Source organism: Agelaius phoeniceus, chromosome 2, assembly GCF_051311805.1.
Source record: "Agelaius phoeniceus isolate bAgePho1 chromosome 2, bAgePho1.hap1, whole genome shotgun sequence".
Lineage (NCBI taxonomy): Eukaryota > Metazoa > Chordata > Aves > Passeriformes > Icteridae > Agelaius > Agelaius phoeniceus.
In genome coordinates this window covers 108,950,295-108,966,059 of record NC_135266.1, presented here as the reverse complement: position 1 = coordinate 108,966,059, position 15,765 = coordinate 108,950,295, and the positions used below count along the sequence as shown (strand labels likewise).

The following is a 15,765-nucleotide window of genomic DNA, read 5'->3' as shown; positions in this document are numbered from 1 at the left end:
GCTCTCAGCAGGACATGTATCAGTCCCTTAATGAGATAACATGGGCAATTCTCTCTGTCAGTCACCTGTAGAGAGAAATACTGCATTATTCTGAGTGTTACCTCCCTGCTACAGACACACTGACAGACACACCCAAATCAGATTTCCTTCATCTGAACCTCTCCTTTCCTGTGGTGCCCTGAGTACACCTGGGGCAGGGAGAAGAGGTCAAAAAGGCAATGTCACATTGGTGTTGCTCTGGCAGCAGGAAAGCAGAAGGTTGGCCACGTGGAGGTCATAGCAGAGGAACTGAGAGAATCAGGAATGTAACTCAATGATCAGTTTGAAAATGGAATGCAGAATTAGGAAAAAGTTGGGGATATAATTATACCATGTACAAAAATAAAACCATAAGGAGTGAGCCTTGAGGTCTTTGTGGGACTTGCATCTGAACATTCCAATGTATTTGCAGGGGTAGTGTGGGACAGCAAGGGCTGGCCATGCCATAGCAGAATATTCTGAACAGGAACAAAAGGTATTTTGACTTTGTACAAGAGCTGTAGCCCAAAGGAGTCCTGACCTACACCCAGGGCTCCTCAATGCTGCAATAATGTCTGCTGTGCTGCACAGTAATTACACTCTCACCTGCAGTATGGCCACCTGCAGCAGGCAATCTCCTGTTCTAAACTAATGCATCTTTGAGGTTCCTAGCAAATTTTGTTTGACCTTTACTTACAGAACAACCTTTTCCAGACAGGCAGCTTTTGTCGGTCTTTTGGGTGGCCTGTGGCTTCTCTGAAATTTCAAAAATAAGCATTACCTCAGTTTCAGCTAACACATGCATTCTTTATGTGATTATTAAAATGAAATGTGTTGCTCTTTGGATTAAAATTGCAAGCACACAGTTTTATTATATATCATTGTATGAGATTTTTGAAAACAGGAAAATCTGATGCACTTTAAAAATTTTATTGTGCTTGTTATTAGACTTCCTTATTCATCAGAAATTGAAACCAGCAGGTAAAAAGATAGTGAGTGGTCCACAAAAGATCAGTTGTATAAGGTAGCCTTCTGTTTCAGCTATAGCCAAACATATAGCCACACCTGCCCTTGATTACACTCAGATCTCTTTCTACATTCATTTAGTATAAAATTGCCTTAGTTTGAAAAGCACTCAGGACCACTGAGCCTCAGCTTGATTTGCTTTTCCAAGTCTCATCCATGTTACCATACTGAGTTTTATGTTCCCTCTTGTATCCTGGGCCTTTCCTTCTAGCAGAGGGCCTCCCACTGGTGGGTGGACATGGGGGAACTCTTTGGAGAGCTCTGCCCTCTGACACAGCCACAGCCACAGTGCCAGCTGGCCACCCACTCAATTTGCTTTCCCCACAAAGGAGCAGGCAGGAAGTGGTGCTCATTTCACGGGTTTTGGGAAGTTTCCACACCTCAGGAGAGTTGACAGGCCCTCTCTTTGATCTCCATATTCATCACCCTGAGCTGTGGCACTGTAGATCTACCTTTTTCTATGTGTCCAGCCCAGCTCTCCAGATTCAATTGGGCAGCAGTCTGGCCTGTGCCAAGCTCTTTTGCTCCATGGATGCAGAGACGACTGTTCATTTCATGGAGCTGGGGCATATTATACAATTTCATTATCCCCCTTTAATGCCTGCCTAAATCCAGGGAAACCAGCACAGTTCTACCAGCATCAAAGAGATTAATGCACTTGTGAGTCAGGCCTGTAATTTGTTGTAATGCAAGGAGCCTTTATCTGCTTTGGCAGTGATGTTTGCTTTGAGTAGCATGAGGGATAGTCCAGGGGCCGTGCATGGGCATCACCCCTGGTGTCTGTTTATGGATATGTTCTGTGTTCTGCTCTCTTGCCAGGTGGACCAGCAATCCCAGTATATTCAAGGATATAAAATTCTGTACCGGCCTACACCAGCATCTTATGGAGAATCAGAGTGGTTGATCTTTGAAGTGAGGACTCCCACCAAAAACAGCGTTATCATTCCGGAGCTGAAGAAAGGCGTAAACTACGAAATCAAGGCCCGCCCTTTCTTTAATGAGTTTCAGGGAGCAGATAGTGAAGTGAAATTTGCAAAGACCCTGGAAGAAGGCAAGTAGGAGCTAGACTGTCTTCATCTTTCCTTTTTGAAGTAGCAGCCTGGCCAGCTTTCCTCTGATATGTTCATTATTTGATCTTGTTTGAAGTGCATGCTGTTTGAGAGCAGCAATCTGTGGCAGAGGAGACTGATCATTATGTGAATTGTTTGGTGACACAGAAGTAAATATTCTGAGCCAGGCATGAGAGACAGAGGGAGAGGGATGTGCAAAAATCCCCTCCAACACACAATGAGAAATGTGCTTTTTTATCTTCCCTGCAGTGTGCGCACTCCTCCCTGCTGAGTTCATGGGCTGGTCACAAGTGACTTCTGTCAGATTCAAGCACTTGCTAATCACTATCTTGAGTAGATAGCAGACACCACAGAAATCATCAAAGCAGTGTAGCTGGGGGAATGAAAACCATGGTTTTTAGAAGGCTTTTATATGTGGATCAATCAGTGAGACAAAATGCAAAGATGAATGAGGGCAACAGATAGAGTGGACTAAATTATGTATTTCCATCTCATACATGAGCTAAAAAGACAAGGTTCATAAAAGCTCTTCTTTTTGTTGCTGCACAGGCGTGATAAGTATGCAAGGTGGCCAGTGCCTCTGAATAGGGATTTTGGTGCTTCTGCTAGGATGTGCAACCTTTCCCTTTCTATCTTCCTCCTCCATTAGAAAAGGGGTGTAGCTCCAGTTTATTTCTGCATGTGGTTCAGAAGGTGTGCATAGCTGCATTCATACTAAGCGTCAGGTAAGCATCCACTTTTTAGAAGGATTATTTCAAATTCAAAACATAAATTATTATTATTATAAATATGTTAATACTAACACAATATGTCCAGATTTTAGTAAGTTTTGTATTACTCATTATTTTTTTACACTCTAGAGGAACTGAGATTTAGACTGGGGACTATATAGGATTTATTTTTCAAAACTGTTGATCCTGGGTGAGCTGATTTGAGACCAGTGAGGAACTCAGTGCCCAGAACTGTGACGTGCAGGTAATGGATATCTGAGAGTACAATTTGGAATGTTACTTTTCCTGGCCTGTGCAGCAAAACTACAGCAGAACTCAGAGCCTGGTTATTGGGTCACACATTTTCCTTCTGTATCACTTCATCTTGTGGGCAGAGACTGCCCTCAGTGAAGAGTGGGGCAGAAAAGATTGTATTTGTAGAGCCTAGAATTCATCTTCCACTTGAGCTCATTTGTGGGTGTGATAGACATAACTATTCAATTCTTCTTTCCCAACAAACAGCTCCCAGCGCCCCACCTCAGAGTGTTTCAGTGACTAAGAACGATGGGAACGGGACAGCAATCGTGGTCACCTGGCAGCCACCCCCCGAGGACAACCAGAACGGGATGGTTCAGGAATACAAGGTACTGCTGGCATGGCTTGGTCCCCTGGCAGAGGGAGCATGGCCAGGCAGTGAGGGAAGGGCTGTTCGTGGGTGCTTGGCTCCATCTTCTGGTTACTCCGAGAAAATGGGAGAGAAAGTCACTGCTTTGAATCAAACTCCATCTTTTTAGTGATTCTGCCTAGCTGGTGTCAGGCAATTAAACCAGCCTCCATAAATCAAAGCAAAGGGTCAACACTCTTAATTAAAACAGCTCCTGCCTTGCCTCCATTATGACTTGGGAAGAGCACACACCAGGAGAGAGGGAATCGTACCTGTTTGAGAGCCACTTTGTGACTCTAAGACACTGGCCAAGGTAGTAAATATAAACAGGCTTAATGAGTTGAAAAGCTCAGGGATAATAATTAACAGTGTTAAGATCTGAGTAAATTATGCGTAACTGGGTAGTTAAAACAAATGGAAAACTTTCAAGGAAAGAATGTGCTTCTATGATAATAAATCTATTACTGCATAGAAATTTTTTCTTTTCTTCCAAACACAGTTCTCATTATGTTGTTTAATTTTTAACAAATTGAAAGTACATTAAAAATATTTATTGTTTGTCATTCACTTATGAACACAGACTGTATTTGCGTTTCAAATTTTTTGGTGGTAATTTACATAGCAAAGTAAATGAAGTTTATTTTTCCTAAGCAAGCTAGAGATGTTTTAAATGTAGATCTCAAGTAAGCTTTGTTACCATGGAAGGGCAGGAGCTTTGGTTTTAGCCCCCTGCAAATGCACATTATTGAGAAAATCTTTTCAATGAGAATGTCTTGGCTATTTTTTAGGTTTAAACACAGTGCTATAAACCTATATTCCTAGCCATCAACACTCATTCTGATTTTCTTTTCTTCTCAGTAAAAATAGGAAAGGGAAGAGATTTATAAGCTTCATGGTCAATTTAGAATAATAAAACCCTTTTCAGAACCTGGTCAACTGGTAAAATAAAATCTATTTATGACCTAGTTTCAGATATATAATACAATGTAATTGGAAAAAATACTTGGTGATATTATTTTATTTAAAGCTAGACCTTGAGAATTATTTACAAGAAACTGCATCAGAGGCATGTTAAGGTTGCAATGATACAATGATAAAAGTCAGTAAATTCACATTTCTGAGTGGATATAGTCCATACCCCACCTCCCAAATCCCAGTATTTTGAGGGGACAGGTTACCAAGTGCTGGAGCAAGCACACTGTAGTGCTTATTTAGCAGTAGATGGCACAGTGGCATGTTTTGCATCTGTATGTGTTGCATTGATGCCATGGTTTTCCTTTGTGCTTTTCACCATGGACAGAAAAACAACATAAAAAAATCTATGTGAAAATATATATGCCATTCCTACTGAAGGTGCTATATGTAATTGCTGGTTTTGTCAAAAAAAACTACTGAAATGCAGAACTGATGATTTTAGATTAAGAACTATTAACAAGAAAAAATTCAAATAGAAGACATGTGAAATTGTCTCTTTTCTCTTCCGCTTTTGTTTTTCTATCTTCTCTTTTCTCTCAGAAAATAAAGAAAAAAAGGTATGCATATGTGGGGCAGTTCATTATTTTCTCAGCAGCTCAGATCAAAGGCAAGAGTGTACCTACTTTAATTAAAGGATAAAATAAATAGGAAGAAGGATACTATCTTAATTGAAGAATTGTCAGTAGCATACACAAAACCCCAGAAATTCAAACTCACAGCATAAGTAATTTTCTCCTTCCCTAACACAAAGTTAGAAATTCTCTTGTTCTACTAATTCTCTCTTCCCTTACGTGTCTCTTATGATGTGAATTCATTCTTCTTTTATAACATTTTAAAGGTTTATTTTCACTTGCCTATTTATGTATACAGTCAAATGTAGGGTAGCAAGTACTGAACAACTTGATGTTTGACCTGACATTCTTGTTTCATGCACTTCTCCATGTACTCGAGTGCCTAAAAACAAAAGCTTTTTTTTCTGAATTAGTAGTTCATGATTACAAGTACATAATAAAATAAATGTTTCATCGTTTGCACATGCACCATTTTACAAGGTAGCAGTAATAATTTCTGTGAAATTGACTTTAGTCCAAATGTAGATTTGAGTCTTTTGTTCCTCACTTAATTGAGTTCTTATTTATATAAGAGCATTTCTGTGCCCATCCTTTAGGATTCAAGACCAGTATGAGTAATAGTTTTACCCCTAGCACTGATTGAAACAGTCTCTATGTAGTGTCAGAACTCAAAAAGGAGATTCTCTTCATGTCCTCTGACCTGCTCTGCAGCAGCACTTACACATATCCTGTGCTGGGATTCAATTTCAAAGGAACCTAAAATGCATTTCACATCCTCACAGTGTCCCACTAGCCTTGTTGCAGTCCGTGGCATCCAGAGGAGGAAAAAGGGTTTTTATAATGTCCTGAAGGTGAGATAAAATTTCCATGTCCGGGCAGCAAGGGCAGTACAGGAGGGGCTGTAGCAATTGTTCTACATGTGAAAGTCTATCCCCCTCACCTGGCAGTCTCCACAGCAGCAGAATTGCATGAGGGATTTAAAGCAGCTATCTGGGTACTAAATCTTTTAGGAGCTCCATATGTTGAAAGCAAAATCTTCCCTCCCGTGTACAATCGGCCCAGGTTCTGATGTGCTGCTGTTCTCAGCCAGGTTTGCTTCTTTACAGATAAAGTATTGAATTTAACTAATTTAACTTTCTGAATAAATGTTCTTTGTAGAGCAATACATTTGTGGAAAAGGCACAAAAAGGAAATAGGCTCCACTTTTTTTAGCAGATGTAGATTAGCTGCTACTTCACCTTGAATAGCAGTTGGGAGTTCAGCCATCCTCCTAAAAGCATTTGCCACATCAGTGGTTCAGGCCTAAAGATACAAAGATATCTCATCATTTTGTTTCTCCTTGCCATTTCATGTCACTGATGTAATATATGAAGCTGTGATTTGAAGTCACTAGGCCTGTATCTTGGATGAAATCTGATATCATGCTGTTGTCTCAATTAGAAGACAGCATATCACTCAATATTTGCCCCTAGCTGCCATCTAAAAAAAAAGAAAAACCAAAACCATTTGGATTCCAGCATGACATCAGTTCTCTTAAGATGTCATTTGATGAAAGACTTGCTTGTGCACTTGAGTGACACATAATTCCTGAAGAAGAGAATTGCAAATTCATTTAACTGAACGCTCTTACTTTGTTGTTTATGTGAACAGTTCTTGGCTGTGGGGCTTCCCATGCTTGTAGTTTCATTAGCACTTGTTGAACTCTAAATGAATTGTGTTAAACTCATCAAATAATGGTATGGTAAAAGCAGCAACCCCTCGACGAAGGGAGGAAATTACTCATTTGATTCTATTATATTAGAAGGTTAATTAATTACTTTAATATATTATATTATTCTATACTATATGACACTACATCTAAACTGAAATGGCACAAGCACTCAACTGAACAAAATTTGTGACTGTTTGCTGACCAGCAGTCTGGAGACACACTTGGTCCTAATACTCCAAGGAAACAAAACGCCATCACTGGGTAAACAGTCTCCATATTGCACTCTACTTTGGCACAAACACAGGAGCAAAAAGTGACATAAGAATTGTTTTTCCTTTCTCTGAGGTTCCTCACTGCGATTCTCAGAAAATATCTTTGGGAAGTTGTGCCTTGCTTTTCTCTGAGAAGAGAAATGCAGCCACATAATGGTGGTAGTTGGAGCAGCTCATTGGAACAAGGAGTGCCTTTTCAGTATTCATGGAGGGCCTAGGGCAGCAATCCACAACTGCAGATGTTAGAACAGTGACAAAGTGTAAATTTCCTCATCCAGAAGGAAAGAATGCATCAGCTTCCCTCCTTCTTCCCCTTCAGAGCCGAATTCTGAGCACTTCCCTGTGCCTTTGCTTGCCTGCAGGTTTGGTGCCTTGGCAACGAGAGCCGATACCACATCAACAAGACCGTGGACGGCACCACCTTCTCCGTGGTCATCCCCTCCCTCGTGCCCGGCATCCGATACAGTGTGGAGGTGGCTGCCAGCACCGGGGCAGGACCTGGGGTGAAAAGTGATCCCCAGTTTATCCAGCTAGGTAAGCTTCCTGGTAATCCTGCCCCTTGGTGTGGGTGATTTCTGTTTGTTTGCTTTCGTCTTTTATGGCACCAGAAATACTTTGGAGACAAGTGAAATAGATAGTGTTACTTGATCTCAGGAATAGCAGGGTTTGGCATTTCTGGTTTTCAAACTTGCCTTAGAACTGCATTCTAAAGGTGGGATTAAAACAACACAGGGGTGTTTTTAAATCTCCCAGCTCAGCAGTGCTTTTTAGTTGTGGACTTTTCAAAGTGAATTTTCACCCTTAGAAACTTGTAGGGGAGTATGAATCTTTAGGTGTTGATCCACTTTAGGATGTAATTTGTCTTGACCAGATATTATCATTATTGAAGCAAAAAAAAAAGCATCCTAAAATTAGGCACAATAAATATCAACTATGTGTGAAAGCTAGTAAATAACCTGAGTACAGGAAAAAAAGATGTCCACAAATAATTTACTAAAATTTGACCTTCTAATCTGATTTACACCAAACATTGCTGTCATAAATGTTGACCAGGGACATTGCTCCTGAATGTTTCTGGGAAAAATGCATCTTTGCTATTGGTTAGCTGAGGATTATTTAAAATAGCTTTAAGTATAGTCATATGCTGCTTTTTATAGTATGCCTGGAGCAAAATACCTTATCATTACAGTGTGTAATTATGAAAGCAAGCTCAGCATGTTGCTTTGGACTTTATGTCCTGTCTGTCTCTGTATCATTAGTAGATCTACCTTCTTATTTCACTTGTTGTATTTAAAAATCTATAATTAAGAGCATGTGAAAACAAGACAGAGCAACTAATATGGAAAATTACTTGTACATTTCCTTAGGTATTAAAAGAAGGGCCATCTTTAGCTTACTTAAATTAGACAGGTATATGATTCCCAATTACATTGATGGAGATTTTACAATAAAATTGCACACAGCTTGTATGATATTCCATTAATATGGAATTATTACAGGAAAACCATGTAGTTATTTCTACAGCCAGCTACCATTCACAGCTTTCTACAGCCAGTCAAAATCAAGCTTATTCTATGTGGCTTAGGTTTTGAAAATTCTGCATTAGTGAGGTGTATGAGGATAACCTCAAATCTTCAAAACCAAGAACTCCATAACCACTTCTTTTTTTTTTCCTTTTGTCTGATGATAAACAAATTCTAAATGAAGGTGAATTTAATAATGAAACTTAATCACTTTGAGGTTTGTGAAGTTGAAAAAGAAGCAAATCAGACTGTCAGGGTAAGGTTTTTGCCCACTTCTGGGTTCCTGTCCTTTATTGTTACTATGTTAGAAAACAAGCAGAGATCCCATGCCTTGAAAGGTGTTCAGTGTGCAAGTCTGGCAGAATGCACATATTTCCCCATGGTTGGACTTTGTTTCACTGCTTGTCTCTAATTAAGTGGCATGGCCAAATCCAGATGTATTTTAGTAAATCCCATAATTTACATGGCAAATCCCATAAATTGTTCCATGGCAAAGATGTGGAGGCAGGAGTCTTGTGGAGATCCATGCCACAAGAAACAGAACAATGAAATATCTAGATGGTGCCACAACCCTTTCAGCAACTGCAGGAGGCTGCTGAAAATCAGTGCTTAAATTTAAGTGTTAGCACTCTTTGGTAGCAGCACAGATCAACCTAAATCATCCAGGTAGAAGAATGGCTGCAGATTATTCAACTCTGCCCTGTGATGCAAGTTCTCCTCCAGCCCCCTCAAGGAATTGGATTCCTAGTTCTTAGAAGTGCTCCCAGCGTGGGGGTGGAGCAGAGTTTTTTGGGTAGCTTTCTGAAGAAAGAAAATTAATTTGTTGATGTCATCAGTTGGCACTTTTCACCAGCAATAAATTACATTATTATAGAGAGAGGGAAGGGAGGCCAGGGAGGGGGAGGAAAGACAACTAAGATGCTCTTTGTAGAGGGTTTGAAACAGTCCTGACATGCTGTATGTATGTGCTCTAAGAACTGTGTGACAGCTTCAAGTTATGATATTTCTGCCCTGCTCCCAACTATTCCTTTCCTGATACCTGAATTAGTGCAATTCTTCATTTAAAAAAAAATATAAATAGGAATTCCCTGTGTGAAATACACTGTGTGATTCTGAGGTTCACTTTTTAAATAAGACCTTCTCATTAAAATCCAACGCCCGTCTCCTTATAATGTGTTTTTTGTACAAAAACGTGCGACTGGGCTGTGGCTGGGTCTCCTCTTTGAGCCTGTGTGGGATGCTCCCAGGCTGGTGACTCTGGGACATGCCTGGGCAGAGCCTCAGCAGGGTGTGTGACAGGAGGAAGTGTCACCTTTCCAGGGCAGCCCTCCAGAAGGAGAGGGGAGGACAGGAGGAGTTGGATTCCCCGGGAGCTGAGGCGTGCAGTGCAGTCCCACGCATCAGCTGAGCTGTGATAAATGACCTTGTGCACACACTTAACCTGTTACAAAGACAGGTACAAATTGTAATCTCCAAGCTCTTTCATTTTCCACGTCCCTGCTGACATGAAGCAGCTCACTGAGCTGTGGTACCCCAGACTTCCCGTGCCACCAGGGACAAGCCAACGAAATAACTTGCTTGTTATACATAAAATCGTGAGATCCGATGAAAAATTATGGGTCTCCTTAAAACACCCTGCATGAAGCTTCTGAATTTGCATCTTGGCTTTTGAATGAGCTTTTAGTGCTTTCTGTGGAATTCCGAGGACTTAAAAAAATATTTGTTTATTTTTTTAAAAAGAAAAGATATTTTACATGAAGAAAGGCTGCAAAAGTTTTGGTGTTAAGGAAAGCAAATTCATGAGACCTGGCCACAGCTCACTATATTATGCCTATAACAATGTGCCGTGGAGAAACAAAAATCACAGAATTTCAATAGAACCTTTTATTTCCTTGTCACAACATGTGACTTAAAGACATTGTTCACAAAAATGCTCTGTACAGAAAGATGAGAATTAGCAATTTTTTGCTGATCTGTAGCATAGCTTTCGTAGAGTGATGGGATACTGCCTGTGGTGGCTTGGCAGTATTGCCTAGGCTTGTTGACAGGTAAGTAGTAACATTGGAACATGTTGTGATGTATTTGTTTCTGGTACCAGCTCTGAGAAGCCTCACAACTGCAGTTAATGTTACTCTTAAACACATAATTCGTGTGAATATATAGTATGCAGTTATTTATTAAGAGATGTCTGCACAATTACTGTAAATATTGAGTGTATTATTTAACCAGAGGATGTCTCAAGTGTACAAAACACAAGAAAGTCTCATTGAATCTTTATTATTCTAACTGCTACATTTAGGAGATGTGATTTGTTAACTAGCTAGCATGCCTTCAGGTTATTATTCTGTCAGCCCTAAAGGTACTTGGAGTGTGATAGTTGTGAGGGGTTTTTTGTTGATATTTTTGTTTGTGGTCTGCAAACAACTTAACAAAGTAATCTTTATTTATACCCTTCACAGCAAACTCTTTCAAATCAGGTTGATGCTGTCACCTCAGGCTGTATGTTATAAGACTGAATTGTACAATTGATATTTTATCAGTTTGGGAAACATTAATCTAGAAAGGAGACAAAATAGCATGTTCTTACCTTGGTAATGTTTCACCAAATAATTTTCATTTTGCATCATGAACATGGATTTGAGATAACACTCAAACAATATGTTACAGGTTTCAGGTGTTCTGCAAGTTTTTAATTGCCAGAATTAACAATGTCAACACCAGTTACATATTCCTACTCAGTGTTTGTACATTTTGTATACTGAATCAGACATACATATGGAAAAGTACCATTCCATAGGTAATACTTGCACAAGGCAAAGTTAAGTTACTTGCACAACTTTGAGCCTGGAATTTCCTGTCTTTTTTGAATCTTTGGCATTCCAGTCCTAAATGGATATTAATATTTTATTTATCATTTAGCAACTTCAATGTTAGTTTTCACATTATTATTTATGTGAATATTTAACACTGGAGGATTAGAGGTTCCAGTTCTCCTCCATGTAAATTCTAATTAGTTTCCATTGAAGTTGGAAACTTGGAGCTTCAAGACATTCAAATCAAGTAGCTTGTGAGCAATAGCCACAGCAACATTGTCTGTGATTAAAAAGCAAGCTCTTATCTTGGGCTAGAAGAAGGGATGAGTCACTGTGATAATATGCTGGTTTCAGGGAGCTGTGGGATCAGCCTGCTCCAACAACTCTGAGGCATTTCCAAGTCCATTAAGTGCTGGGGCTGCTGCTCTGGCAGGGGGATGCACTTTGCCATAGAATGTTTATGTTCCCTTACTGTTTTGGCTCAACTCCCTGAAGAGTGCAAGCAGGAACAGGAATGTTCATTATGAACCATTTATATATCAGTCAAAGTTCCAGAAATTTCCTTGGATTAAGAAAAACTAGGTGGTTTTTTTTAGTTCAAGAGTTTTTTCCAAGACTGATCATTCAGGATCTCACTGGGCTATTAGGGAGAGGGAAGATGCCCTTCTCAAAGAAAGGCTTCCAAGATAATGTTCCTGTAAGTGTTTAGTTGTGAAGAGGTCACTAAATTTCATTCTCTTTATATTTAGCTGATTTTGAATTACAAGAGGAGTGGGATATAGTCAAATGTGACCTCTTGAAAGCCCTTCCATCTCATCTTGTGCTGTTTGTTTGACTGTATGTGAACATAGATGCATTTTTCTCTTTCCCATATGCATAGGTATATACCAGCTTATGTAATGACTCTAACAGTCCACCCATATTCAATGTGCCTGAGGCCTAATTTCTTAAAAGAAATTTCATTATTATGCTGTTCTTATGCTTGCAAGTAAAATAATGGCATGAAATTAATGTCAATTTAAAATTAAAATAATAAACAGTCAAAGATTCCTCAGGATTTTATAATATTCAGGGACATGTTGACTGAGCAATGCAGACTGTGTATAAAAGTGCTGTGTTTCTCTATGACTGAATTGTTGACATGTTTAGAAAACATTCTTATTTGGTTTTTGAGCTCGTGATTATTTTTTCTCCTGCAGTTATTATTTTAAAATATCTATTTTAAGAATGAGACAAAAAATATTTATCACTCTTATTTATTCAGGACCAGAGGCTCTCCATAAATGTTTTATTCTATTCCATTAAGTTGTATAAGGGACTGTAGCTGTTTAAAACCACAGAAATTACTCATTTTGAAAAGGAGACTGACAATGCAAGTTTTCATATCTTAATATGGCCTCAGCTGCAGAGAGACAAAAGATGAGATGACAGCTTTAATTCATTGGTCACAGTGTACTTTATACATTTAAGCCCATCTGGCCACTTGTGTGGAACTTCACTTGCCTGTCTCCATAAAATCTGAAGCAACCCATCTTAACCTTGCACAAATAGGCGTGAAATCCATAAACCCAGCAGACACAAAGAGTGTATTAGTAAGAAAAGAATGAGTCTGCCTGGTGAACTTTTAGGCTAGGCAGTGCACTTAGGATCATAGAAGATAAAGTGAGCTGAAAAATGAAATACAGTTTCCAATAAGGTAGCAGTCATGGGTGGGGGTGATTTCTGAGAAAAATAGGTATTGGACTTCAAGGTCGCAGAAACTGGAATCTGGAATCCTTCACTGGGAGAATCTGTTACTACTTCAACCTTCTTCATTCAAAAAGGTGTCCTTTTCCAGAGGAAATAATTTGATGTGATTCCATCTCTTGTTTGTATTGCAGTTTCTTATGTTTTATGTAGGCTTGTTTTGGCATAATGCAAGTTGCCATCATTAAAAAATTCCATTCACTGCTTAGTTCATAGGGAAAAGATACTGGTTTTAAGCAAATAGATTTTAATTTCTTATATAGTCCATATTAATAGAATTAATAACAGCACCTTTCTCCTTAAAGCACTAATCTCTCATTCTGAATTTGATGTCCCTACCAATAGTATAAAGCACCTATCTCTTGGATTTATACAGGAGTAAAAGTGGGTATTTCAAAGACCAAGCTGTGGAATGTGTAAAGCAATATCCGCTCTGAGTAAAGGCTTTGAATTCTTGCCCATGCCCTGTGCAGTAATAGAATTTCCAGTGAGCACTCACTGTGGTGGTAAAGCATCAAGAAGGCAGAATTTTGGCTTTGAGTTGCTTCACTTCAGTCAGAAAGCTTGGTCACTAACTGGGTCTTCTTACTGCTGTTCCCAGAAGGTTCCTGCAAAAGTTCAGTACAGAAGGAGCAGAAAAGACCAATTCTGAAAGGTTCTGTCTCTATGAAAAAAATAATTAATAGTCTGTGGAAAAATGCATGTTCTTTATTTTGATATGGGGTATTTAAGGCTAAATGGTTTTGAAAAGCACTACTTGTTCATTACTAATGAAACTCCTTGGCTGTTTTTAGCAATTCATAAATAATTTTTTAGTTATCCTTTAGCTTTTTCATCCATATTTAAGGGGGCAGGATTGGTTATTTTGTAGTTTTACTTTTCTACATCATTTAAATATTCAATCTTTTTTTAATTGGGGTCAAAGTGAGAGACTGCAAGCAGTACATTAGGCTGTGTAATACAAGATTTAGGTAATCTGTCAAGAACTGCTAGATGAAAATATCTTACTCAATACCAACCTCATGTGAATGTAGTTTAAATTTGTAAGTGATTGTCAGTTCTGAGTGGATGTTTGGGGAGCTGACTTGTACCCGTTCACATTTGCTACTCATGTTTCATACTAGAGCTTTTTCTCACTTGGTGTGTTTTTTGCTTATTTTCTGAATAATTTTCTGAAGCTGATGTTGCTTTTTTAAAATGAAAGAAATATAAAAAATAGCAGTCCACAGGTTTGTAATTTAGGAGCTTTTCTATTTGCATACATAGCCTGATCTTAGCAGCGTTTGTAAGCAAACAAAAGTCAGTGATACTGGAGGTACCTGTCTTGTACAGAAAACATACAACTTCTATCTAGACCTGTAAAAGTGAGATTTGGAAGAGCAGTCTTAAGGATTTTACCTTGAGAAACTGGACTGCAACGATGTCAGCTCTTTTCATGCTGCCTCTTACGGCTGTTCATTCAAATTAATTGGCTGTTACGGGTGTCTCTGTTTCAGATTCTCATGGAAACCCTGTGTCTTCAGAAGATCAAGTCAGTTTAGCCCAGCAGATTTCTGATGTAGTAAAGCAGCCTGCCTTTATTGCTGGAATTGGTGCAGCCTGTTGGATTATCCTCATGGTGTTCAGCATCTGGTTGTATCGCCACAGGAAGAAGAGGAATGGACTCACGAGTACCTACGCTGGTATCAGAAAAGGTGCCCTATTACCTATTTCAGTCTGAAATAGGATAGCAAACAGGCTGCTGAATGCCTGTTTGCTGCCTATTTATTTTGTCATCAGCCTCTTGTTCTTCTCAGGCTCAAATAAGGAATTATCAGCTTGCTTCAGTACTTTCATGAAGTGTGGGTCAGGAGCCAGTGCAGAGAACAGCAATATTTACATAACATGCTAAGTCTGGCTTTAGAGCATAAGTCTTGAGCTGAATACCAGGAGTAGCTTTCTATAAAGACACTCCTACAAATGAGAAGGTTAAAGAATGGTTTCCAATGTGCCCTTGCTTCCTGACCCTGTATCATCTGAAGAGGAGCCATCTGCAGTGGATGGCAGCTCCTTGTCCCCCCATCCAGTGCTTTGCCTGCTGCTGGGAGTGCTAACAGTGGTGTCCATTGCAGTAACACTTTGGGTGTGGGTACTTGAATTTCTCCTGTTCTGGGGGAAGTGTGGCTCTTTGTAAAAGCACAGTGGTCAGTCTGCTTTCCAAGACTCTTTTCATAAATGCTGTTGTGAGACCCTTGGCTGGGACTGAGTTCTGGGGCCATCCCATCCTGCATCTGTGTTTAGTTAGAATGGCAGCAGTGGGGCTAACTTAAAGCACTTCTCATTTCCATGTTATTTCATGTTATTGATACTTCTTATATATCACATTGTCAGTGGTAAAGCAGTGCTTTTCAGTATACTCTCTGACAAACAAAACTAAAATCTCTACCTGGAAGATCTTCTGGAATAAAAACTGGACACCTCCAGATCAAATAATTTCCAGGTTAAGCCTGGACATTAAAGCTGAATTCAATGAGCTACAGTTCATTACATCTAAAGGAGTACCTCATAGGTAATTGTAGAGTGATAACCATAAATTTTGGAATGAATCAGAAAATGGGAGATCCTGCTTTTGAAGAACTAGAGGGATTATATTTGACATTTAGCAATCAGAAGACAGGCCAAGGTT

At 39.3% G+C, this 15,765-nt stretch overlaps 1 protein-coding gene across 9 annotated transcripts in view; it reads left to right on the top strand.

The window, feature by feature from the left end:
- ROBO1 (roundabout guidance receptor 1) overlaps positions 1-15,765 on the top strand; it is a 687,829-nt gene that overhangs the window by 634,410 nt on the left and 37,654 nt on the right. For all 9 annotated transcript variants that reach the window (XM_077174535.1, XM_077174531.1, XM_077174536.1 and 6 more), the window contains 4 exons: positions 1,864-2,095; positions 3,347-3,468; positions 7,381-7,552; positions 14,597-14,794. In XM_077174535.1, the coding sequence (XP_077030650.1) occupies positions 1,864-2,095; positions 3,347-3,468; positions 7,381-7,552; positions 14,597-14,794 (724 nt within the window). The remainder of the gene's footprint in view (positions 1-1,863; positions 2,096-3,346; positions 3,469-7,380; positions 7,553-14,596; positions 14,795-15,765) is intronic.